At 39.3% G+C, this 27,172-nt stretch overlaps 1 protein-coding gene across 10 annotated transcripts in view; it reads right to left on the reverse strand.

Annotated features, from left to right (window-relative positions):
* LOC116064863 (disks large homolog 4) overlaps window positions 1-27,172 on the reverse strand; it is a 69,372-nt gene that overhangs the window by 14,750 nt on the left and 27,450 nt on the right. For 5 of the 10 annotated variants that reach the window (XM_031320202.2, XM_031320197.2, XM_031320196.2 and 2 more), the window contains exons 2-8: window positions 21,517-21,678; window positions 14,446-14,502; window positions 4,367-4,420; window positions 3,499-3,549; window positions 3,211-3,335; window positions 931-1,100; window positions 647-783 (exon numbers count right to left, since the gene is read on the reverse strand). In XM_031320202.2, the coding sequence (XP_031176062.1) occupies window positions 647-783; window positions 931-1,100; window positions 3,211-3,335; window positions 3,499-3,549; window positions 4,367-4,420; window positions 14,446-14,502; window positions 21,517-21,678 (756 nt within the window). Of the gene's footprint in view, window positions 1-646; window positions 784-930; window positions 1,101-3,210; window positions 3,336-3,498; window positions 3,550-4,366; window positions 4,421-7,871; window positions 8,625-14,445; window positions 14,503-21,516; window positions 21,679-27,172 lie in introns of those variants that run through there. The other 5 variants (XM_036009005.1, XM_031320199.2, XM_031320198.2 and 2 more) reach the window with 2 other exon arrangements.

Below are 27,172 nucleotides of genomic sequence, written 5' to 3' on the forward strand. Positions count from 1 at the left end.
AAATGTGCTAACCGTCAATCAGATTAGATGGGTAAAGATGAGCTAAGCCAGAAATAAAACTAGGGGTCCCCTCTGGATTTGGAGCCCTTAAGGTAATATGCAAATGTCCACTCTTAACTAGCTGTTTGTATTAAGGTGCAAAAAATAGCATTTTACATATGACTTAACATAGCCATTCATGGAAATGCATTTTTGAACAGATCATAATGAGCAAAAAAGCATGTTGCCTATCCCATTTCGAGGTAAAACATTTGCTCAGACACCATTTAGTAGAAACCAAGCACCATTTTGAAGTTGCTGGCTGTGAGCTTGCCATCAGCTGCTACGCTACAGTCTCTCTGTTCTCCAGCAGATGGCAGCAATACTGTTTGAGACTCATTGTGGCAACACTCCAGTTAAACATTTATCCCATCCTACACAGCTAGCCTATTAACATATTAATGAAAGTAATTTCAGGCCATGAAAATCACAGCTGTAATTTATCTTGGCTCTTAATACATCAATGTTGGTTGTATACAAATGTGTGAGTGCGCATTTGTGTGAATGTGTGTCTGTGTGCTTAAAAGGTGAGAGTCTGAGGCTATCAGTGACATGTATATACAGTATATCTCTCCATGCTAGCAGTTATTCCATTTAAATGACCGACCGCTAAGATCTTGTCCCCGATCTGCAGACGGCAATCTTTATGAGCCGCTCCGCCTTCAATGATCTTGGTGACATAGATACTGTTATCTCCTGGTATGTGCTGGTTTCCCACCCCTCCAGCAATGCTGAAACCTAATCCTGAGAAAAGGGAGCGACGACAGAGGCAGAGAGTGAGCAAAGGAGCAGATTTGCTAAATCCAGAGGGCACAGTTTAGCTGGGTATAAAGGCTCCTTAAACCCACACAAAAGCATTGATGTTGTACACCAGTCTACACTTCCACATACCTTTAGGGCCTTTGATGAGTTTGATTTCAGTGACTTTCTCTGCTGCTGGTTTTCTGCGGAGAACATAGAGGCGGACGATAGCACCTGCCTCCTTAAGGGCCTCCACAGCTTGGCTGTGTGTCACCTCCCTCACATCAACATCATTCACAAAAAGGATGCAGTCGTTCACACTTAGAAATAGAGAGCGTAAGAGAGAGAGGGAGAGAGAGGGAGAGAGAGGGAGATGGTGCAAGGGAGAGGGAAAATACAGAATTTGTTTTGGTGAAGAAATTGGGTGTAATCCTTCACCAGAAGAGGTCAGGAGCAGTCAGTCTCCAACTAAAGGTGTGTTGGGGATCCAGTTTCACCACAGACATCTGGCCTCTCCCCCCAACTCTCAGTATCTGATATTAACGAGTGTGGAAACCCTTCTGCTATTGATCTAGCACAAGGTTTAGCTTTGGTATAGCTCTCTTTGCGTTAAAATGATAAGGAGTTGATATATGAAATGCAAGTGACAGCCTGTGTGCAGGAGACAAGCTGATTTTCAATCAGGAAGATTTTGATAAAATAGTTATTTTCAAAGGCACACATTCTTCCTCTAAGGGCCTAAAAACTCTACTTATAACTCTTCCATTCATGTGTTTAAAATTGATTTTTACAGCCATGAAAATTTTAGGGTGGAACATTTTGTAAGGCTGAAATAATTCTTGAGGGCTGCAAGAGGTTTAACAAATGATCCACTGAGCTCATCGAAAGTCCTGCTCCACATCCCATTCATCTCTCTCCCAGCCATCCATTCACCCCTTCACCAAAACCACCACCACCAGTGTCTAGACTCCATCAGAGGGATATTCCTGTACAGCTCATGGCATGACTAACACCTCAAAATGATGATGACACCACAGTGAGGTCTAATTGCCAAAGGCTTCTCACATATTTCTTCAACTTTAACCTGTTGTGCACACAATGTCAAATAAATTAATTGAATTCCTCTTAAGCATCACTTTCAATTAAGTCTCTTCTGATTGAAGTGAGATACATCACTAAGCCAACTCCAAAGGCAACCAATGGCTGCTGACATCTTCATACAAAGAATTTTACACTGACAAAGTCTGAGCTGCACGGTGTTTGTGAGGCAATATTATATACTTTTTGCATGTAGAGAAGAGCAAATTGTTATCGTACAGTAACACATTTTTAATGCTGTTGATTCTAGTGCAACTCCACTATAGAGTATCCTTTAATGTTCTTTGCAGCTCTGTGCTCATAGGGGTTTACATGCAACCTTTTATTAAGCCATAAAGAACAATTAATGTACATATAAAATGTTACAAATCAGCACTATTAAACAACACTTTCATAAACCTCACCGAATGTTTTATACTGATTTTCAAAGATTTTTCAAAATGAATAATGTCAAGCTCACCACTGCCCTGTTGTCTCTGCATTTTTGGGTCCGCCATTTCCCTAAACCTTACAAATAATAGGAGCCACTTCAAACCATCTGAAGCAACATGAAGTTTACACCCACAAATTGCAGGTTTTGTAAGGTTTTCAAGGTATCCCATTTTTTTTAGATACTAGGAGTAGAAAGGCTTAAATTATTTTCCTTAAGAAATTTGAGATATGTTGCTCACAGCAGACTGTAAAGGCCAAGAAAAAAAACATTGCATTCAGGCAAATATAAGTAATATAATATCTCTCCAGGCCTGCTTTACACTCTGAAGTCCTTCCAAATGGACATTTATAGGTCAACTGTAAAGAGATGGGCGAGAAGGATGCCTCTGTACAGGGCTTATTTATTGCTGTTTATTGCTATTTCTTTACCATTCTATATTTTGCGATTAAAATAGGATCTCTTTTAACATTTATGCATGTTGTATATTTGTACAAGACTGTTTTGAACCTTCCAAAAAAAACAAAATTAGTAGTGGATATTTAGTTGGGTAGATGCATTCAGGTCTTGACTTAAACAGGCAGGCATTCTCTGTTGTAACTTTGATGCTTAAAATGAAGGTTCTACTTTGGTGGTTTCTCTGTCTCTAAGTGTGTTTGCTAGGAAGAAAAGTGACTGGCTGTCTGAATCAGTAAATTAAAAAAAAAATGTGCAGGAAGGTGGAGGGAAAAGGCAGGGTAAATGGGGGCATAGAGCAGTATTTCTTTCATCTGAAACCCGAGACGACCTAATGGGCCCATGGGCTTTTTTGATTGTTGGATTTTATATTTGTGAAGTGTGGGAACATGCATGCATGAATGCTGGCTTTGTGTTTATTGTAGCTTTGATGTGTGTGCTTTTACCTCAGCCGCCCATCCTGAGCCGCGGCTCCTCCAGGTATGATTTTGGTGATGAAGATGCTGGGGTCGTCGCCCACGTGAGGGTTGTCTGTTCCACCTGCTATGCTGAAGCCCAGGCCTGAGTTACCCTGCAGTAGCAAATACAAACAAACAAACACATTAGTATTCACATCAGGGGCATTTGAATGTGGCTTTAGAGATTAAAGTTAGTTGAAACTGTGCTTTTTTTCATCTACTTTTTCATACATGTGTCTAAAATTTTAGTTTAAAAGATCATTTTCTCAGACTCACTCTCTCCAGTGTGATCTCCTCATATTCGATTTCCCCTTCTGTCCCATTCACCTGTCAGAAAGGAATATTTATAGTGTCATTTACAGAAAGTTAGATTTTAAGGAATTTTACAATTATTTAAACAATTATACAAGTTTAACTATTTGTACAAATGATTTATTATGTTGATTCAGCATTTGCCTTCTGGGCTTGATCAATGTTGCTATTCTTAAACTGACTCAGAAGTCCTGCTTGGGGTATTTCCCATCAGTTACTGAACACAGCATCATCAGCACCAACATCTAATTAAAGCATCTCTTAACCAGTCCACTAAATTTGATCCAGAATCATTCTGCTCCTTTTTGACATACTGTATGTTTGGACCAGTTTGGTTGAAAATAGCAACACTATTCTTTTAGTCTAATTTTGCCTTCTGCATTAGCATTACCTCTGCAATTAAACGAGTCCCAGAGGAAGAGGGAATTTAAAGAACTTCAGACTTCACTGTTTTGGTGTCTGACCTAGAAAACAACTTTTCTTAGTACTGTAGTGGTGCAGAAATACTGGTCTGTGGTGGGAGGCTTTTCTCTGAGAAGCCTCATTCTGTAATCCCTTACAACTCATGACACTGCTTTTGTTTTAGAAAAGACATCATTAAAAAACTTCAAATCAAATTGGCTAATGTATATCAAACAGAGAGACCTACATTTAATTAAAAAGGGGTAAAATGAGTTTGTACTTTTATCATTCAGATTAAAACAATGCGCAAAGACCTACCTGGATGCTGGGAAAGGAATGGAATTACAGATAATATGGACGGAATATGAAGGCAGTTAAATTGAGCCTAACATAACAATACAATAAAGGGAAGATTAAACATAATCCTTACATATGGGGAGCCATCGAGTGTGTCAGTGTTCACCACCACTGGAGGAGTATTTCCCTGGAGGCAGAGGGAAAACACATTATTAAGAAAGAATGGCTAAAAACTCAAAGATGAGGCAGCTCCTGGATGAGCTCTCAGTAAATATCCCACAAACATACAATCACAGCCAAGACTGATGGCCATTTTAGCTCTCAGCTGTGATAATAACACCATTCTCATTCTGCTATGGTTGTTACTCTAAAAAGGATACAGAGCACTGCTCGAGAGCCATTTGTTACTATCCAGCCATGATGGACACAGAATAATTCATGCTCAACCCCATGGTTTTTCCAAACTCTTGGATTATCTTGGTTGAATTATAATATAGCTTGTGTTACTGATGCTGTAAATGGCTATCTAGTTAATTACTGTGGGTATGGACGTCTGCCTCCCACCTACCAGTCGTTTCAAAACAAACCTCTAAAGATATAAAGTCAATGAGAGGACAGGGTTTTTTGGCATTGATGTGGTTTGGGTTTACCTGCTGGGACTGTTCTCTGTCAGCTCATCTAACGTGTGACAGATAACCTTAACACGCTATTCTTTTCCCTCTCTTTTAATCTCTTTATAACATGTTCTCATTCTTTCATGCTTCTTTCAATGATTCACTCTCATCATTAAGGTATCTGATGTTGGAAGATGTAGATACACCATTATGTACAGTACACTTTTGGAGAACACTCCTGTGTTTATTTCTGTCATTGTACTGTACCACGCTGATTAGCATGGGAGAGACGCTGCGCATCTGAAGTGCTTACAGAACAGCTAACAGCAGCATAAAATCAGCCTGCTGACCTTCACAGCTCTGACAGCTCTGACACACACACACACACACACACACACACACAGCTTCACAACCACACTAAACCGCTTTTAAGAAAACAATTTTGTTGAATTGTATTGCATTATACTGTCAAAGGTTTCCATTATTTTGTCCCATTATTTTATCTCAATGAGGGTATGCTAAATAACATAAACACCACCCTATTATTGTCCTGCTATAACATCTCATAACGTACTGGGGTTGTTGGGTCTTTGTAAATTATAGTGTGTAGAGTGTGGTCTATACCTACTCTATCTGTAAAGTGTCCTGAGATAACTCCTGTTATGATTTGATACTATAAATAAAATTCAATTCAATTCAATATAGCTGCCATTAAAAAGAGAGAATTCTCATCCACATGAGGTAAAGACATAAAACTCTCCCTTAGCCGTCACAAAACGCCAGAGCTCAGCTTTAACTGCACACTGTTCGATTATAACAGCGCCTGTGCAAAGCTTCACCATGTAGCTGTGTCCAACGGGCCGTGCTGCTGAACATTACGTCAAATTCATCCTTATCTAGAGACAGAAATAATGAGTATAGCCAGTAGAAATCTAAGCCCAGTGCAGGCAGTTTCCCTGCGGGGATTTTGAGAGAGCCCTCTCTCCCTCTCTCTGCTCTGTCAAGTCGTCCCACGTCGCGGTTGTTAGGATTTACAGTGTTTGGCTGCTCTTCCCACCTATATTTTAGCACCACGTATTCAGCTAACCTGTCCTCTGCCATGTCTGTACAGGCAGCACCAGCATCCATCCACACTCAGACCTTTACCTCTTGATGGATTTATATGCAGCAAGCAAAGTGCTGGAATATGCATGTTCAAAGACAAATATAACTGATTTATTTAGATGTTTCTTGTTACACTGATTCCCAGATTTTACAGTGTGACGTGTGGTGTAATTATTTCCTAAATAAAAGAATATATATGAATTTTCTACATGTGCTGTGCTGAGGCAAGAAACAGAGTAGCAAAAGAGTGAAGCAGTGTGTTTAAATCAACATTTCCCCCATTAGGGTTGAATAAATAGACGTTGTACTGGCAATTTAGCACTGGAAACCAAAAGCTTTAGCCTTTGTTAAAGATGTAGCTACATAATGTATGCTCCCTCCTGATTATGTGAATCACAAGACTTTCAGGTGATCTGATCAATCTCTACTGCTCTCTACGTTTGTCTAAGGGCTCGTGACCCTAGTGTCTAGTAGCTTTTATACCGATGGACATTTATAGTTGAATGAGGTATAATAACGACATTCACCTGTTTAGTTAAGCCTAAGGATATTTAAAACACCAGCTGCTGTATTTGCCTTTCCCCATTGAGATTAAGTGTGCGAAGAATACTTCAATATCATCAAAGGGGATGATGTCACGTGTGAGCTGGCACTGGATACAAACCAGAGGTTGCATTAGAGTGGCTTTAACGCTCCATGTCCTGCACACCTTGCAGCAGCAACAAAGCCTTTAACACGTAAAAGCCATCCGCTCAATAAGCAAGATAATGACCTCCATTGAAATACGCAATGTCAAGGCATGTGTTTGATAAAGACAATGAGTTTTTTGAGAGCAACAATAAAGCAGGCAAGCATTATGGGTAGCTTAATGCAGGATTGTAGTGTGTATCTAAGTTGCAGCTCTTCTGTTTAAGAGAGAAAGAGGTACAGATGGATAACAGTACCAAATACTCCAGACTGACCCTTACCTTAGGTTTGTGCAAGGCTGTTAAAGAAACGGAGATGAGAGGACAGAACGTTTGTGAAATGTTGGTGTGGGTTTTAGTGCACTGTGTGACAGAGGTTAATTTGGCCATCACATTATTCCCATTGCTCACTTATTGGCTTCTTATTAAGTCCCACGCATATCTGTGGGGTGCAGGAAAAGGTGGCAGCATAGTTGTATGTGTGTTGGTTATGGGGTTGTGAAGTTGGTGGTGACATGCAGCCCTTTGTTTGTTGAAATATTGAACAAAAGAAACTGCACTTTCACACCATTAGAGAAGGACTCAGACACACACACACACACACACACACACACACACACACACACATACACAGTGCGTTTCACTATCTTTGTGGGGACCCGTCATTGACATAATGCATTCCCTAGCCCCTTACCCTAACCTTAACCATCAAAACTAAATGCCTAACCTTAACCCTTACCCTCACCCTAGCCATAACCTAATTCTAACCCTAATCCTAAAACCAAGTCTTAACCCTCAAACAGCCCCCAAAAGTTGTTGGACCCCACGAATGTAGTTAAACAAGAACACATACACACACACACACACACACACACACACACACACACACACACACACACACACACACACACACACACACACACACACACACACACACACACACACTCACTCACAGCCTGAGTGGGATTTGATTAGTATTAACAGATTTGATTACTCAGGCTCAATGTGATTAAAATATCATGGGCCTTAAGTGCAGCCATAGCCTTGAGTTTTCTATCTGTGCAGATAAACAAAACAAAGCCTTGTTACCATAATAATGACACAATCAAACATACTCTTCAAGCACCACCTCTTACTGAGCCACTAAGCAAAATGGCATTTTCATTCAGATTTCCCAAATATATCAAGGTACAGGCATAGTAAAAAAGAGTAAACATGTTAAAAACATGCCTACCATCTTATGATGTCGCTGTTTCTGGGCTTTCCGTACATTGTTGAGGAACCGGCAGCCCATCTTTTTGGCGTACCACACGGACATGAACATTCTGCTTCAGTGCCGAAATGTAAATTGTGGCTGATACTGGGAGCAAACCCTGCTCACCTCCCAAAATGACATCCACACTCACCAAGTGTGTGGCTAGGAGAGTTCGAGTGCTCTCTAGAAGTGTCTGCTTTTAACAATACCACAAAAGCATTATTGCAAAGCGAGCCATTAGGTCTAGGCCCTGCCATAACAGTTGAGCAGAAACCAGAGCTTCCAGATTGCCTCAATTAAAAAAAATATCTTTTACCTTAACACGTGCAGTTTCAGCTTTGCTTTCCACTCAATCTAAATAAAACATAATAGCAAAGATGTGGATGAAGGATACACCTTTATGCAATTTTAAATCCAAAATCACAGAAAAAGCACAGGCCAATTAGTGTCTTCCTCTTGCTGAGTTGCTGTGCTGAAGACTTCATTTGAGGAAGCCCAATAACATCCTCCAACCCAAGGCTTGAGTTATAAAAATTACTCATCGCTGATAAGGCTGTTATTTTCTAAGACAAAACTGTCCTGTCTTCAAAAATCACCCATCCAGAGTAAAAATGAGCATTTACAAACAGATCCTTCCTGTCTTCGTCATCCGTGGCAGTGGACTGCGATAGCGGTGCCTCCCTGCTACTGGTCTGTGCTCAGCGAGAATGCAGTTCATATTTTCTGCTGCTACTGTACTGTACCCCTCCCATCTCCGCTGCTGAGGGAAAGAGAAGCGAGCAGGAAAGTTTGATGGCAATTACTTAGCTGTCTCTCTGTATAATGTTGAAGCTGGTGATGTGAGAGGGGGAGGAAATATACTTGGCTGAACTTAGAAGGACAAGCAGCTCAAACTGGCCTGACTCGGGTGCACTTGAAACTGAGAGGGGGCTGGAGACCTGTAAGCCCCAGTTCTACAGTCAGTCAGTCTGAATAGTGAAACCTAAACTGCAGTGATGGCAGGGAGAATGGAAAAACGTAGCTTGACATCAGATCATTTTAGTTTGTCCCCTGTTGTTTTCCTGGTATATTTTTTTGTGTTTACAGTTTTAGTTAAGGAATCAACATTCAACATTTTGAGGCAAAGTCAATCTAAGACCCTCAAGCCTTAAAGCCTTTTTTGCTGCAAATTAATTCAGCACCATGGACAGCAAAACACTTGAAGGAGGGTAACGAATAGGACAGGATGTTTTGAAAAGGAAATTACTTGCATGCTTGCCATATTTTCATTCCTTAAATTAAGTATTAAATGTTGGATGTAGCCTTACAAAAGCACACACTTAACTTACAAAAAGAAAAGTAAAATTCCCATTTAAATCCACATCTTTTTGTCACAGCTCGCTTGAGCTCTTTTTTCGAAAGACAGATGGATCGACAGGCTTGTAATATATGTATATGTACACACACACAGACACACACACACACACACACACACACACACACACACACACACACACACAAAGACATGCACACTGAACAGACTTATGTAAGGACATGCTGAAGGACAAGCTGTCAACTGACGTTTCATTTCTCATTCTCTTAAAAAAATACCTCGTCTACCTATCTAATTTTCTCACCCTTCCAATTGCAAGGCCCGCTCTATCTGTCTTACTCCGCCATTCAGCATGAGCAGCTCTCTCCTCTTTTGGCATGCATATTTTTCTTCCCTGTCTCTCTCCACTCTCCTTCCCAAAGGACCTGAGCTGCTGCTGCACTGTAATTACACCGAAGCTGCAGGGGGATATTTAAACATTTATTAAAGAAAAGTAAGGAGGATGAAGAAAATGAAGATAGAAACCAGATACCAACGAGACAAGAGTGCAGAGCAGAAAGGGGAGGATATAATCTCTCTTGGGGAAACACTACATAAAACAGTAATTGAATCTTTACAATAAAATTGTTGCCTTTTTTTGCTCAAGTGTCAAACTCATCTTGGAGGGGTTGACTGTTTTGTCTGAAGAGGATTTGTGTGAAAGGTATTGTGTATAGAAACAGCTCTGTGGTTATAGAGGAGAGAAAGGGATATGCATCCTTTTTCATTAGAAGAGCCAGAGTGCAACATAAACAGGGCGATGGGGGTCTTCAATAAGCAATTAATGCCTGCTGGTTCTTACTCCCGGCTCATCAGATGAAGGTAAATGGCAAATGTGTTGTGTAATGTTTTCAGCTCAAGAAAAACTGTTTCCCTAAGACTATTTTTGAGACAGATCTCTGTCAGTGAATAAAGCCAAAAGTAGTTATAAAAAGAGACGGAGAGCTGCTACAGCACTGCCTCCAGGGCAGTTGATGTGTGAGTGAACCTCATCCAAAATATAGAGAATGAATGGAATTTTAAAGGCACCGATTGGTTTTTGGGGTAGGCTACTTGTAGTATTTTATCCTGCTTCTTCAGAGTCACACACAAACACACACACACACACACACACACACACACACACACATACACACACACTCATTGGAGCCTGCTTTTATGTCTATTTGGGAAGTTTGACGGTCTCTTGAATGCTGAATTCAGCCAATAACTAGATGTCTGTGGGATTCACTGGCAAGGCAGGGAAATACCCTTGCTGCAACACTAAAGGTTTAAGACTTGATGCTCATTGGCTTAGCCTTTGTTTTTTGAAACAACCCTTTTCTTAAAGTGCCCATATTATGAAAAAAAATCACTTTTTCTGGGATTTGGGGTGTTATTTTGTGTCTCTGGTGCTTCCACACGCATAGAAACTTGGAAAAAAAAAACATCCATGCTGTTTTGAGTGACATACGGGTTTCTGAATGTGTCCTGCCTTCAGTCTCCGGGTGAGCTGTTCAAAATCTGCAGGGTTTTCTACGTCACTAGCCGAAACCATCCTAGCGCTAGCATGCTAGCGGTTAGCCCCCTCGTTCTCAATGGCAAAACACTGCAACAACACACACAAGTTCACTATAACCTACAAAAGAACTACTTACATGTCCCTATTCTGCAGGTATTCCACGCAAAGTTGGAAATGCGCCCTTGTTTAGAAGAAGTCTCTCGGCTAATCCTGCCTTGTACAGACTGAAGTTAGAGAAACAGCTAGCTAGCTGATGTGATCCTTACCTAGCTACTGCGCATGTGCGAATCCCAACAAAGATGGTACAGAAGTAGGATGTCTCACTCTGTAGCTAAAATAGAATGTGCAGTACAACAAACATATGGTGTTTTTTGAAAATTAAACCATGTAAACCTATTCTGGTACAACCTCAAAATACAATTATGAACCTAAAAATTAGCATAATATGGGCACTTTAAAGGAACAGTTCATCCCAAAATCAAAAATAATACATTTGAAAAACTCAACAGCAATGTTTCTTTCCAGAAATCATGAGGGGCAGAGGGAAGCGTACTCATGGACGAGAGGCTCGTGCTTGTCACAGTTCGAGATGTAAACATAATGGCGTCCTCCTCAGCTGAGCTGTGGTGTTAGCTAGCAGTATCGGTTAGCTATAAACTAATCTCCACAAGCTAGCAATGTCAGACTACGAGGAAGACATCCACAAGTATGCTTCCCTCTGTGTGGTGATATGGTTGTTAGGTTTACTTAGGTAAAAAGAAAATAGTTTCTACATGAAACTGCTCACATCCAGGTCTGTGGATTATCTTGAGTAACCGAGTCATAATTTGTGAAAAGAAACATTGCTGTTGAGTTTTCCAAATGTAGTTTTTTGGCACTTTGAGCAATTGCCATCTAGTTACATTATATTGGAGAGAAGACAGACATCACTATGACCGATATTTCTAACACTGGGCAACTCATACAAAAACAATATAGATTGATAAATAGAACTGCAGGTGAGATGAAATATGTATATTTGATTTTGGGGTTAACTGTTCCTTTAATATTGTTTTAGGATAAGAGAGCAAATAATGGATTCGTTGTTTCTGGATTTTTTTATGCTATATAATGTGTACAATGTGGTATATAAGCATTTATTCAGATCTTGTGTTTGCTGATAGAACATGAACTTTTAATGTAATCACAGCAGCAAGAAAAACAAAACACCCCTCACAAAAATGTATGTCATTATAATAAAAGGGGGACATAGAACAGCACTTATAGACTTATAGAGTCATACAGAGTAGAAGAGGTAGGAAGATCCATTAATATGAGCACAGATCGATATCAAAAGTTCTGGGCAGTGTGAAAAAAAAATCATTTCTAATTACATTATGCCCTAAGTAAAAAAAAAAATAGATGTCATTTGAAGCTAAAGCACCTCTTCACTAAATCATGTACATAACCCAAAGACCTCATTTTACTTTGCCAAACCATTGCAGTGCTTCCAGAGACAATCCTACCCATAAATCAGTGGGGCCTGGAGTGGTACTGGCAAACCCCACACCATTAAAGCAATAAAGAGACAGACTGACGACACCACCTACACATCAATGAGAAGCACACAGGCACTACACCGGCTGCAAAGACATGCACACACATAGGCATTACTGCAATGCATCTCAGAGACAGAACATATACTCTACCTAACCAGTGTAAAAAATGTAATGCATATGCAGAATGAAATACGTCTGAATATGTGTGAGGGAAGGGATATGAAGAAATTATGTATTGTTACAAGAGAAACTACTTGTGTCATATTTTATAGTCTGCTCCTTCCAAGGATCCTGACTTTTCCCAAAATAATTCTAATCAAGTAAACATTTAGGTTTTCCATTACTCGTAGGCTATATTTATAAAGGATAATTTGCTTGTTGCTATTTTCTATGGTAGCAGGGAATAACTAATGGCACTTTAGTATGAATTCCTCTGCCATTGTATAATATTTTGCTGTCTTGCATGACAGACAAAATCGTTTAGGCAATTCATGGTGCATGAGGCTAATGCAACCTGTCTGATCATAAAACTGTTTTATTGAGAAAGAAGCATAGCCATCTTTTCAAGGTTATGAAAGTCAATCTGCACAGTCTAACACTGACACCTACAGGTTACAGTCTGACCTGCAAACAGATTACATCTATCTGTCTATCTGACCCTCATACTATATGACATCTTCCAGATACCACTGAAGGTGTCACAGTGATGCACATTAGGATTAGTTTCATCTCTACTCATTTCTCATAGCATCATGGGTACTTTTCTATTGATAAACATATTTCAGAATAGGTTTTTACGGTGGCCGACAAGGGTAAACGAAATGCAACTTTATGAAACACATGCAAATAGACAAAACACAAGCAAATTAAGAAAACCTCTTCATTAATTTGACAACACATGCGCAGCATTTAGCAAACGCGCTGCATATACACACAACACAACCAAATACACAAACGCGCTGCAAATACAGAAACGATGCAAAAAGAAAAGCACACAATCCCCGAAAACAAATGCCCCAGAAAAAAGCTGCATCCAGTTTACACAACGGAAGTTCTCCAGGCCTCCAGGGGTAGTGCTAAGTGGACTCTGCCTTTTTATTTCCACGAGTTTACAGACTCTGCTGATTGACTGTCACCTGTGACCTGAGCCAATAAACTAGAGACACACCCACCTAACGAGAGAAAACATATCTCAAACATAGACTTAATATTTACAGTCTATGATCTCAAAGCAGTTGCACACCGTTTCGCAACGGTAAACACTATTCTGAGATTGAATGTGCCCCGTCTCTCTCTCTCTCTCTCTCTCTCTCTCTCTCTCTCTCTCTCTCTCTCTCTCTGGGGTCGAAAATCAAGCTGTTCCACTTAGCGCTCCCCCTAGAGGCCTGGAGAACTTTGGTTGTGTAAACTGGATGCAGGTTTTGTTTTGTTGCATTTGTTTTCGGGGTTTGTGTGCTTTTCTTTTTGCATCGTTTCTATATTTGCAGCGTGTCTGTGTAATTGGTTGTGTTGTGTGTATTTGCAGCGCGTTTGCTAAATGCTGCGCATGTGTTGTCAAATTAATGAAGATGTTTTCTTAATTTGCTTGTGTTTTGTCTATTTGTGTGTGTTTCATTAAGTTACAGTGTGTTTGACCCTGTCGGCCACCGTAGGTTTTGTGTGTTTTCAAAATCCAACCTGAGAAACTGATTCTAGAAAAATATGCTGGTAAAACCATGACTTCTTTACACTGAAACAGGGTCCACAATGCACATTTTTTGGATTGTTCACAATAGTAGTAGCAATGTGAATAAACCACAGGAAACATTATAATTTGATGGAAGCACAACATTTGAAAACTTTTCAGTCCCAGTCATTTGATTTCACAGGCCCAAAAATAGTCATTGAGTATAAGCAGAACAAATCTGTCAGACAGAGGAGATTTGAATGACAATGAGTATGAACACACTGATATCATCAGAAAACAAATGACCTCATACTCTGGCAGTACCGATAAAATGGCGTTGAATGGAGCAGCTGTCTGTCTGCAATCAGACAACCAAAGTTGTCACCAAATCTAGCAAAGACAGGAAATGAGGACACAAATCAGACTGATGATGATGACTGATGATGATACCGGTAACTTTCAGAATGACGAAGCGGCTTGGGTCGCAGTGCTCTTACCAGTGTGGAAACAGCAGAGGTGTACATTGGAGTGTGTCCCGTAGACATCAACACAGGCTGCAAAACAACATAAGGGAGAGGGTAATTGTGCAGGGCATGCGGATGGGTACAGGGGGAAAAAAATGGGTACTGCTTTGTTTTGTTTAGTTTTTTTCTGGGTTCACAGCAGAGGCAAAAAAAACTGGTTACCAGAAGTATATTATTAATAAAATCTCTATTAAGCTTATACTAGATGCTTTGAATATGATATACATGTCACATACAAAAACACTGGGAACTTTCAGCAGTGTGCCATATAGAAAGCATATAGTACAGTTTTGCATAAAATCTGTATAAAAGGGGACACTCTCAGGGAAAACACAAAAACTGTGTATACATGTGATATCATTCTTTTATAGATTTTGTACAGGTATTTAAATATATTCAGACCACTAAAAGGGTTCCACAACAATTATACAAACGAGGCACTTGCCTTTATCTATTAATCTGATGATATTATGCACTCACAGTAAACCACACATTTTAAAAAAAGACCAATAATAGAACAGAAAATACACAACATAACATGCTTGATGATGTAGCACCTCTTTTTCCCTACCAGTCATTGATAACTTACTGATGGACTAATAAAAAACAGCTTATTCAGAATCAGTTAACCATTAAAGAACAGTGGATTATTATGCCTGTTAAAGCAGAATAGATCATTTTATCTTTTTTTCATTTTATGAATTTTTATGAAAACAGCAGCAGCGCATCATTTTCACATGTCAGGAGAAACTGTTCTTCCCACTGGAAGTTTTACATTGCAGCAAAGCATGTCATTAAAGTATGAATGTTGGGACAACTGTATTTGCTGATCCAAGTAAGACTACCTGGGAGGTAAATTCATGCTGATCCAAACAAATACTATATGTGCACATCTCTTTCCTAATATAGACATGGCTTTCTATTAATGGCTCCACTGGAGACATTTTGGACTTTAGTGCCTTGCTCAATGGCACATTGGCAGAATTTTGTTTTCCAGCAACAGAGTATTTAACTATAGCACTAATGAAGCTCAGCATAAATTATTTCAGGATAACTTCTATACGGTTGGCACTTGAGGGCCACCGTACTTCTACGCTTCACATTTCTTTTATCCCTTCATCACCTCCACCAGTGTCTAGACGACATCGGGGGGATATTCCTATATTTTTTATAGTCAATTAACATTACGATGGAGTCTAATCGCCAAAGACTAACATATCAACCTATTATGTGTGCCTATTATACATTACATTTATTTCACTCTTAAATTAAGTCTCTCCTGATTGAAATGTACTTAATCACACTGCCCCCATGAAGACTTTCCTTGCAGGTGCCAACTTCCTTGAGCTTTTTGCTGCCAGGAGGAACCAAACACAAGCAGGGAGAGGGGTGCAGGAGGGGGGTTGTGTGGTGTGGAAAAGGGAAGGCGAAGCATACAACTAATAAGAGATGTCAAAATACAACATGGGAGTGGAGTGATGCAGGCCAGGTTATCCACTGAAAATAATCATCATATCACACAGTAACGAACAGGGTCACAAAACCAAAATGTCAAGCCCCAATGAGGTCATCATGATACTGTCAGCAAGCAATACTAGTGCAAGGGGTAACACAAAGTGATGAGATAAACCAGCCACTTCCATCATCATCATTCTCATCACATCATTAGCCTTACTCTCATCATCAAAATCGTCACCATAAACAACAAAAATAGCAAAAAACAACCCTCGTCTTCATCATGTTATCCTCAGATTTAATAATCTGTTACACTTATTTTATTATAACTCACCAGGTATAAATGTTAATTCTTGCAGATCCCTCATGAATACAGCAGAATTCACAACATGCTCATAATCACTGGCATGAAGCTGAAAAAACAAAATGGCTCCAACAGTGTTTGTCCACAGCCACACATTAGCCTGGGATTGAGTTACTTTTATATATGTTTTATGTTTTCACTCAAGGATGCAGACCACTGACATAAAATGATGCAAACAATTCATTTTTAACTAAGTTAACCCTGTTCTTCACAGTGCATACACTTCTCCCTGAAGATAAACACAAGACTTCATAAATAATGGCAGTATTCCAGAAATAGAAATAGGGCCAATACTGGTTCCCAAAACATGCTGCCTTTCATGTGATAGGAAAAAAATATTCTCAATATGGTATTTTACCGCATTGTAGGTATCTTAAAATAAAATGTTATTATTGCTATAATTTTAATTTCAGTTACTTTCCCCCACCACTTCACATATACAGGTAAGACAGTTTTGTATCTCATATCTAAATTTTAGATTCAGCATTGACTAAAGTGTTTTTTCTCCTACAAACTAATTTTGATGCGGAAGTACAGACTGCCCACACTTTTATTACCTATAATGAAGGTCAATCTAAATCATATCCTGTTGACATACTGAGCAGAGCACCATAAATTAACTTTTGCAAATGGGGGAGATCTCCAAATTGTCTGTTAGGAGAGATGGGACTTTATGTTTTAGGCTTATAAAACCAGTGTATTTATACACAAAAGTATTACCTGGAGCTGGAGGGACAATATGAAGAAGACGTTTTTGTGGCCTAGTTTTAAACCACATTCTTCCAGACAGAAGTGCTTTTGTGGTATAAAGACAACAAGTTAGCGAGGAGCCAAACATACTAGAATCTCATAGATCTTAGATCTGTCACTGTCAAAGCTGTTCAAGCTCAGTTTGCATTTGGTGTTTCTCTGTGTCACATTAATCTATTTGTGAAGGAATGTAGTGCTTTAGACTCTAGCACTCAGGCTAGTTACATAGTATGCTTGCCAGACAGATAATATGACATGAAACAAGGGAATTGAGCTGGAATCAAAACAGGGTTGTTTGCGATATAGAAGATAAAATATAGAAGATTATGTCAAAGTGTTATAGCCTTCAAAGTGCATTCACACTTGGCTAGTGCAAAGTACAAGTCAATCAAATAAAATGTGAATATTATTGGAACAAATTGTATTGATTAAAATCATTACTTGAAAGGATTTATTTATTTCCAAGCGCATGGTGTCAGGAAACTTACATCAAGTACATTATAGTGCATTTTACATGATGCGTGAAACCCACACAATGCATTGGTTTTAGTTCTAAATATGGTGATATGTAATTATAGTTTGTGTTTATTTTTAATGTAACCCATTGCTGATAGTTGGTTAAAACAACATCAAGACTTGAAAAAAGCTCCTAGGCCCAAGAAAAGCATGCTAGAAAAAAAATCCATTAATAATATAGAGCTAATAATTGGTACAAAGTCACGTTATACAAACACCAGTGACTGATGATCAGCACTCAAAAAGTTACATTGCTTGATGATTCTGCTCCTTCCTTTATCACAGATGGCTTGTACTGAAGCACCCATCCAGCAAAATGCACTTTGTCCCCTGATTTTAATGAAATGCACTAGAAGTCAAGATAGTCATGGTCAAGACTCTTGAGGACAACACAGACGTGTTGGACAGCCAGTAAAATTATTTAGCCGTGCAAAGACGTGACATCAACATCCTGTGGGGGAACTTGCATACTGTGCATGTTGAAAAATCTTCTACTTTTGATGGTCCTTGACTAAAGTGTTTTTTTCTGCTACTAACAGATTTTGATGCGGAAGTGCAGACTGCCCACACTTTTATTACTAATGAAGGTCAATCTAAATCATATCCTGTTTGAATGAAACCATTTTCCGACATTTTCCAAATTCCGCACCCCGTTTCTGCCTCTCAGCCTCAAGCCTATCTTTACTTTTCTTTTGAAACAGGTCACAAATACATAGTTTCCTTTTTCAAAAAAGTCTCAGTAATTTCATTTAACAGCTGTGCACTGTAGTTATTAGCAAACATTACTCAAAAAAGAGTAAATTGTGTATTTGTTGGGGACTATTTTCACAATTCTTTAGGTGTAGATTAATAACCATTTTTGGCAGAGTGAGTATGGCAGCAGGACAGTTTATGTGGGATTGACAGTGACTCAAACAAATTAGTGCCCATGTTCATGATGTAAGTCAAGATGAGTTCAACCTAATTTATTATTATTCTTGATTGTTTTATGCTATTAAGATCTGTGACATTTTCTTTAAATATTCTTTTGTTTAGACAAAATCATCCACCATCCACCAACCCTAAGCAGTGTAAACCATTTCACTGCATTGCAATAAAATGTTGGAACGGCACCACTGGATTCTGTGTTTAAAGGTCCAGTGTGTAACGTGTTTAGTTGTTCATTATCAAAATCTGTGTTTTACATTTGCATTTGTATGAACTGGGGTAGACGCTCTATATTCATGCGCCATCTTGAAATACGTTAGCTGGTAAGGGACATACAGGACATACTGCTCCGCCTTTCTCATTTTCGCTGTCACATGATAAACTCACAGGAGCTGCTAATGCTGCTAATGGGTATCGTAGCTTCCTGGCCCCGTCAAGTTTGAAGAAGGAAACATGGAGGACCACACGTATTCAAAATCCAAATTTCAGGAACAGGAGTCTTCTTCTTCGCCCAGAAAAATAAAAAAGATATTGAAAAGAGCAAGAGACTGGCTTTTTGAAGCGTGAAGGCTATCGTAGCTGTAATACGTACTTTGAACTGCGTGGTGCGAGAGAGTTGATTGCGATATATGATCTCAACCCTAGATGGGAGAAATTCCTACACATTGGACCTTTAAATGTGCACACCACATCAGATGTTCAGTGAGCCAACACCATCAGCACAATATAGTTTTTTTCAGTTACAGTACATCACCCCTAAAATCTGGTTTAACAGAGACTAGTCTGAATCAACTGAAGTACATGCCTGGTTCTTTCAGTGAATGATCGTAAACATTTACAAAGAATATGTTTGCTATTTAACTGGGATGTTTCGGGACCGTTTGACAGGGATTAGTTTCGCATTGCCAGACCTATCTCAACAGCGCTGTGGAGTAAGGTCTGGCTACACCACAAATACATTCTAGGATAGGAGAAAAAATGCTCTAGGTTCTTTGCATTTCTTTAAACCAATCACAATTGTCTTGGGTGGCGCTAATATTTTATGTGGCGTTTCCTTCCTGAGAATTTTGCAGAATCACCATCACTGTATCTAGAACTTAGCGCCGCCCAAGACGATTGTAATTGGTTTAAAGAAATGCAAACAACCCAGAACGTTTTTTCCTCCTATCCTAGAATATATGTGTGGTGTAGCCAGACCTTACTCCACAGCGCTGTGGAGATAGGTCTGGCAATGCGAGACTAAACAGAGACTGACATGTAACACCTTTCAGTTGTCAACCACCAGCTACAGTGGCTGCTGGATTCACACTTTGACTCGACAAAGCAGCTAAGACACAGAGACATACTGGGACTGACAAAGAAAACTACCGCAACAAGATTATGACTGGTGCTTGTTTATCTCTGTCTTGTTTCATTGCTTATTGTTCATTGAACAATCCCCATTAAATGAAAACCCAGTAGTCAGCAGTTCATTCTGTTCTGTTCAAGTTGCTGTTTGTTCAGGTCCTTTTTAAATGCAAATGACCAGTGAGCAGTAAATGAAGGGACACAGAATCAGATAGTAAAACATAAAACAACTTTTGCTAATTACTGACACACAGGGTATTTCCTTAGATCTTCTACTGGGATCTTCTACCTGTGTTACTCGTGTGATATGCTGATTTGATGTTCATTATTTAATAATCGTGTGTGCACTGTGCCATATAATGAATTGTTTCTAGTGTCCTATATGACTACGGGAACTGACTCTCCATATTGCCAGAACTTTTCAATTTGACAGTGTTCCTAAACTGAGCACCTCCATGGCCCCACAGCTCATGCTGAACAGGCTGTGTACGTTTTAAATAGCAGTGGTAAAGCACCATAACTCAGCCTCTCCTCTCTGCTCATTAAAAGAGAGCATTTTAATGTACATATCTGCTCCTCAGGGACTTCAGTGTACTCCCATGTAGGCAATAAAGAAACACTTCCCCCCTCAGAGCAAATAAAGGCAGGAGCTCTTAAGTCTTAATAGCCAATGAGGCTGTTAAATAACATGTGTGGGCATATGAGATGGATCGTTATTAAGTACACATTACAGCTTACACCTGCTTGCATTTGTAGCTACAGTATGTATTTGTTAATGCACTCCAGGCAACATGACTCTGCTCAGATTCCCACTGATGTCAGCTGTATCTTTTGACAGTGTGACCAGTAGTTCTTATGTCGTCTGTATAAATGGCTCCTTCAATGTAATAGAGCTCTTATAGAGGTTTGTTTCTCTGCATTGGATTTTGCATTTGTAAGACCTGTGTCTTAAATAAATACTTTCAGGGGTTCTGTAACTGTGACTACATGTGCCAGTCAGGCTATTTTGTTTTCATCATTTTTCCTAAACAAAACTACTAATGAGAGATTTTATTTGAATGTGTAAATCTGAAACGGTTCAGGTGATCCGATTACTGAATGCATCTTGTGTCCACATGCACTTAAATTTTCATCCTGTTAAGCACTGATATCAAATTGCCCAGTATGCATGTTCAAACAGGTGTAAAGTTGATTAAACACTTAAAGTTGCCAGGAGGCCGGGTTTCCACATAACTACATTATATTCCCATCAAAGTATTTATGTTGCAGAATTAGAATTTCAAAATAGACAACACATCGTTTTAAGCTCAAAGTAATAATAGATAATGTGTTGCAATGAACCACTTGCCTGTGAGCTAACTGGAACTGATATAAATGTAACAAGCGCAGGTTATATCTTTGAATTAAGCAAAGTAGAATACAGGAAACTACACCTGACCATCTGTCTGGTGAGTGAACTTGGGATTTCAATCCTAGCATTTGTATTAATAGCAAACTGGTAATGCATATAATTTAACACAGTAATAGCCCCATTCCTAAGTACTGACAGCCAGGTGTATTGTGCTGTTGTAATAGTGTTACGTATTGATAAACAGCATACATGAATGAGTGTGTGTGTGTGTGTGTGTGTGTGTGTGTGTGTGTGTGTGTGTGTGTGTGTGTGTGTGTGTGTTTGTGAGTCCTACCTTGACAGGAGAGATATGTGTGTGTGGTGTGTAGCCATGAATGGCCTCCATGGCAGCGAGGTTCTTGTCACTCATATGAAGCATCTCGGCACTTTTCCCTGGAGCCAGATGTGCTGGACTGTGCTCCAAGGGGGGCGTCTCCTCATCCTGGTACCTGTACTTCTACAGAGACACATACAGACACACATGGGGCCGTCAGTCTTAACAGGTCTCATGTGTAATTAGCAGCAATTGTCTTGGCTGAGTGTATTTTATTAAAAAACATTTAGGGTTGATAATATTTAAATCACAAACAGAATCCCCTGTCTGCCTTATTGTAACCTTTCATTCATGTCCTCTTTCAAACATAATGGTGTAAATGTCAAACTCCCTTCACAGAGCTGTATTTCCATCACAGTGGCATTTTTAGCTAAATGTGGGCAATCTGCAAATCTTGTATATCACATAACATGTGTGACGCCTACAAGTGCAAAGTGAAGACATCACAGAAGCCTTAAAATATTGCCATTGTGCGTTGAGCAGAGCGATCGTCCTCCACAACACACATGGAGCAACCAGATCCATGACTCATAGTGACTCTTCAGTAGCAGAATATGCAGCTTCTTTCTAGTAGCCTTACTCTCCTACCGATAACCCACACCTGGGCTGCCTGCCAGCAGCCCACTGTGTTAACCACACATGGTAGGTTTCATTCTAGGCGTGATGACACAAAATCTGCACCAGCATTTTCCATCACAAACACATCAGAAGGTGGGGAGCATCACAGTGGAGATCTGCCACCCTGTCCTGTGGGTTAGCACTTGTGTTTTTGCTACAAATCTGTACCCTCCTGAAGCCCCCCAAGGCTCACAATATGCTCTGCTGCACTGCAGATGTGAAGCAGCCCATTCTGAAAACAGAGAAATTTGGAGGGATCATCTGAATTTTGGCTGATGGCCTGATGGCCAGCTCTGCCACGTTCTCTTTTTTTTTAATTTTTTTGGAGGCAGACGGAGAGGGAGGTGCATCACCGAGCCCTGTCTCAGACAGGCTGCCTAGCAACTAAAGCAGAGCAGAGATTGCAGTGCCACAGTTGGGGCTGCCAGCACCGGTCCTGGATCACATTGCACTGAGACAGCAAGAAAGAGAGGGAGTGAAATAGAGATGAAGATAAAGGAGAAAGTGAGGGGGGATGGGTAAAAATGAAAAAAACAGTGAGACTGTCCATAAAGGGAAGCAGAAAACAGCAGCATGGGGGTGGACCAGAGAGAAAATTAATAGTTGTTAAAAGCACCGTTCCACAATCACAGGTTTATAAGCAGAAAATGACTGATTATTCTTTAATAAGCACTGCGGAGGCGGGCATTGCTACATTAATGTAAACACATTAAATATTATGTAACTGTATAACACCAACTACCTATATGAACAACTGCTGGTGGATCAACTAATCTTAATCATGTCTATATCAGTAAACTCTACAAAGAAAGAGGTGTATCAAATATCAGAAAACATTAACTTAAAACTCGGACAGATTTGTAAATTACGTACATGAATCACAGCAGCCCTGAGCACTTTGGTCTCCCATGCCTCCCCCTTTCCTGCATGACCACTCATGCTGCCATGTTGCCTTCTGTCCCACTGGTGGGGGATGTGGCAGTCAATGCTTATATGTTACAATGTGTCCTTCTGGAGAGGGGTTTAGGTGCATTTCCAATCACTGAATTGTGATGATTGTCGCCCCAGTGTAGCACAATAGCGCACAACAACATAACTTTCTAAAATACAGACAATTTGTTAAAGTAAATGAATACTGTCAGAAATATCCTATCTTTGGTATGAGAAGCTGAATTATGATAAATGCAAATACTATGGATTCATGTAAGGAGCATTTTTCTAAACATCCATCACTGAGAGGCAAATTCTGGTCAGTCGACAACAAAGAGACACTAAACTCCTGGGTACAGTACTGTATTATCAAGTTTCGTTACAGTTTTCCAGCTAGTTAATTACTCGTTGCCTGGTGTTCCAGATATCAATCACTCCCTAATTACATGGCTAAAATCAAAACAGGAGGCTCTGAGTCCTCAGAACAAAGACAGCGAACCTTTGCTCGATATGACGACACCTTAACCTTTCTGATAAGTGCAGCAGCAGTTAGTATTTTTCCGGTCCATACATTCTTACACAGATCTATACCTGCAGCATTTCACATAAACTACACAGTTTCACAATAATTCACTCACCATGAAATATTGTCTGATTGTTATAGCTAAAGGCCTTTGAAAGGGCGGCATTTCTTCAATTTGAGATACCCACATTTGAATCTTGCACTTAAATTGTTTAGTTGCAAGGAAATATTGCACCACAGGTACAAAGTGAGCTAGTCATATCAGAACTCATATAAAACAAACTCTAGAAAGGATGAATTGACAACATCTGGAATCCCTCATACACACTATTTCTGTAAGAGCTATGCACTTCATTCTGTTGGTGATATTGTATCATCTTGGTCCATGGTCCACGGCTTGTTTTGATATTGTTTATTATTATTCTATGTTGTTTAGTTTGAGACAATGAATGTGTATCTGTGCCTGCAATACACACTACAGTATTACTGTTTGTATGATTTTAAGTTGTACAAATAAACATCTTGACTTTTATCATACTTTCAATTTGGTCCTATTAAACCCCAAAAGTACTATATTATTGTTATTAAAGGCATTACGAGTATTAATGTCTTAATGTCAATTGAAAGATTATTTCCTTGACTGTGTAATGAGAGCTGTGTCTTATCCAACGTACTGGTGAATATATTAACTAAGGCAATAAAACAATAGGTGCCTATCTGGTTTATGAAGATATGTTGGCATATAGAAATAGAAAGGCAAAAAAAATAGTAGAAAATATTTTCTTATTATACATAGTATGCACTCCCATGTCATAATAACACAGAGCTGGATTAATACATATACAACAAACATAAGATACGACATAATATCTATTTTTTTTTAAAAGCTTATTTTTTGGGGCTTTTCCCTTTATTGACAGTGGATAGACCAGAAAGGGGGAGAGAGATGGGGGATGACATGCAGCAAAGGGCAGCAGGTCAGATTTGAACCCTGCGCCGCTGCAGGACTCAGCCTACATGGGGCGAACGCTCTTACTGGGTGAGCCAGAGGACGCCCCATCATATCTATTTTAATAGTATCTATTTTAATAAACATAATTGGACACTGTGCCAATAGAATTTGTTTTCCTAAGCTTTCTTTCTCACAAGCAGGGGGTTTATAACAGCTTGCAGCAATTCAAATCTGCTTCAACTGTACAAACGGCTCTCTAAAATACCACTGCAACAAATGACCTCTGGGTTTTCTAGGCTTTATTGTATCAGTCTATCATGATGGGAGGAATCCAGTACATCTTTAAGAATGTACTCTGTTGTAAAGATCAATATAAGGACCGTCTCCACAGTTTGCAGTTTGCATTTGTTGGCCCTTCTGCACTATAATAATGTAAGAACTGCACACTGAGTGGCTGAAAAAGCTGTTATTTTTTAGTTAACTTAATGTAGAGCAAATGTCAAATTCTATCTACCATCATCTCAGTTTGTAATTCAAGGACCACGCTTGAGCTTTTAAATTACTGTGCATTTGGTAATGTAATGAAAGCTAACCTCACCTCTCAGGCATATCATTTCCAAGAAACTGCATACATTTGATGTGTAAGGTGTTACGGGAATCATAAGAAGCTCTTCAGGTGTAAATTAAAGGAGGTAACTCCCCACTGCATCTTCACAGAATTTAAACTTTTGCAAGTTCATCTATTTGCATTTTCTTTAATGAAGATTAATCCATTTTCTGTATTTGGATAAATTCTAACATTTGCTACTGTGATGAACTCAGAGGGATTTTGTGCTGGGTGCTAAGTCTCTGTGAAGCTTCACAGCCTGTCAGAATGAACCATATGCTGGAATCTAGTTGTACAATACTTCTCTATGAAGTAAATCTGGACAGGTAAATGTGCTGGATTTAAACCAAATTTAAATCAGTTATGTAAAGAGATGTTTAAATTATGTGTTTAAATTTAACAGAGAGCGAGACTAGCCACATTTCTCCTATTCAGGCAACTTCTAATGATAGATTGTCTGAAAACAAACAGCTTTTTTGAGTTTGTCTAAAAAAAACACAATTGCAGTTTTTCACAAATATTAATATATCGACCGACCTGTGTCTCACCTATAATATTTTTACCTTCTGCTGCTTTTTGTCTCTCTGCAACTATGCAGCCAATGTTATACCTTTAGATTTTACCTCATACAGTTTGTACTTCATACTTCTTTACAACATGCCCATCAGTCATTACTATGCTGCAATCAGTAGACATAACTACACAAAACTCATTGAGACACAAGTATGCCACCTGTTTTAACAGTGACCCAGGCTCTAGCTTTAGTTCATTCATCAGTACATATAGAGATTAATCTACCTCCCTACACATATTACATGTAGGCCAGAACACCTGCTGGATGTTAGTAGAGCAAACCCTCACACCAACACTCTGGCACTTATAAAACAGCCACACAAGCTGAATACTTGTAGACTCTTTTTTGTAAATCAGACATGGCGTTATGTACAAAATATGACACATTAGCTCTTTAGCTCCACAACATCATTGCTCATTGTCACTTCAACAGAGTGCTGGTGAGAGAACAATGTTTGTCTCTAATGGTCATCTGAACTTTCTCTTCAAATCCAGTCATTGTTGCCTTCTCAGTTGATTTTCACTCTCAAGTGCCAAACCCAACACAGCTTTCATCTCATTTGCATTATCACTTTTGCTGTTGCCAGCCAACACCTTTTTTTTCATGTACAGTACATGTAAGCCTCAGAAGACAGAAATTTCACTCATCTTCTGCCAATTCTAAGATGCTTGCGTCAGACTATTCTCCAACGTGTCTCAGCACAACACCTTTACAAGTGTTAGTGTCCTGTAGCTATGTATGCTGCAACAAAAACAGATTTTACATTTACCATGGGGCAAAATCTGCACTAGGAAGGATTTTAATGGAGATGCTCTAGATTCACCCACTTCACCCAGATGTAAGTCTGCTGTTGGATGTAGTCAATCCAATCTATTTGTAAAGCTGACCATTAGCAGCAAATACAAAGCTTCTACCTGAACCTGTCAACTACAGAAAGATGGCTTTCTAAGAGTGTAGTTTGTAGAGTACATACCAAGTGACACTAAAGCTAAGAAGAGTGGACTTATTTATGATTTAGAATGTATTTATTAATGTATTATTTAAAAAAAACAGCGGCACAAGTAAAAAAATGTTTGCTATTGACTGCAGTGGGACTCCTAGGCTGCAGAGTGAAGGTGTTTCATATTGAGCATCATCTCGTCTACATCAGTAAATTGTCCCACAGGGAGATAACCAAGGTGCCCATGCCCAGCAGCACAATTCAAATTGTCCAACATCAAAACATGTAAAAATACTTCCAGTGGTGCATGTTTTGAAGCTCATTACTGTCCCAAACTAACTTAAGACTTTCTCTAAAAATAAAAATAAAATCCCTTAAGTGCTGTTGGGCTTTCTTCACCAGCAGAAGGCTTATGTTACTACAATAAAACAGGAAAAGTTATAAAAAAAAAAAATATATATATATATATATAT

This window comes from Sander lucioperca, chromosome 13, assembly GCF_008315115.2.
Source record: "Sander lucioperca isolate FBNREF2018 chromosome 13, SLUC_FBN_1.2, whole genome shotgun sequence".
Classification (NCBI taxonomy): domain Eukaryota; kingdom Metazoa; phylum Chordata; class Actinopteri; order Perciformes; family Percidae; genus Sander; species Sander lucioperca.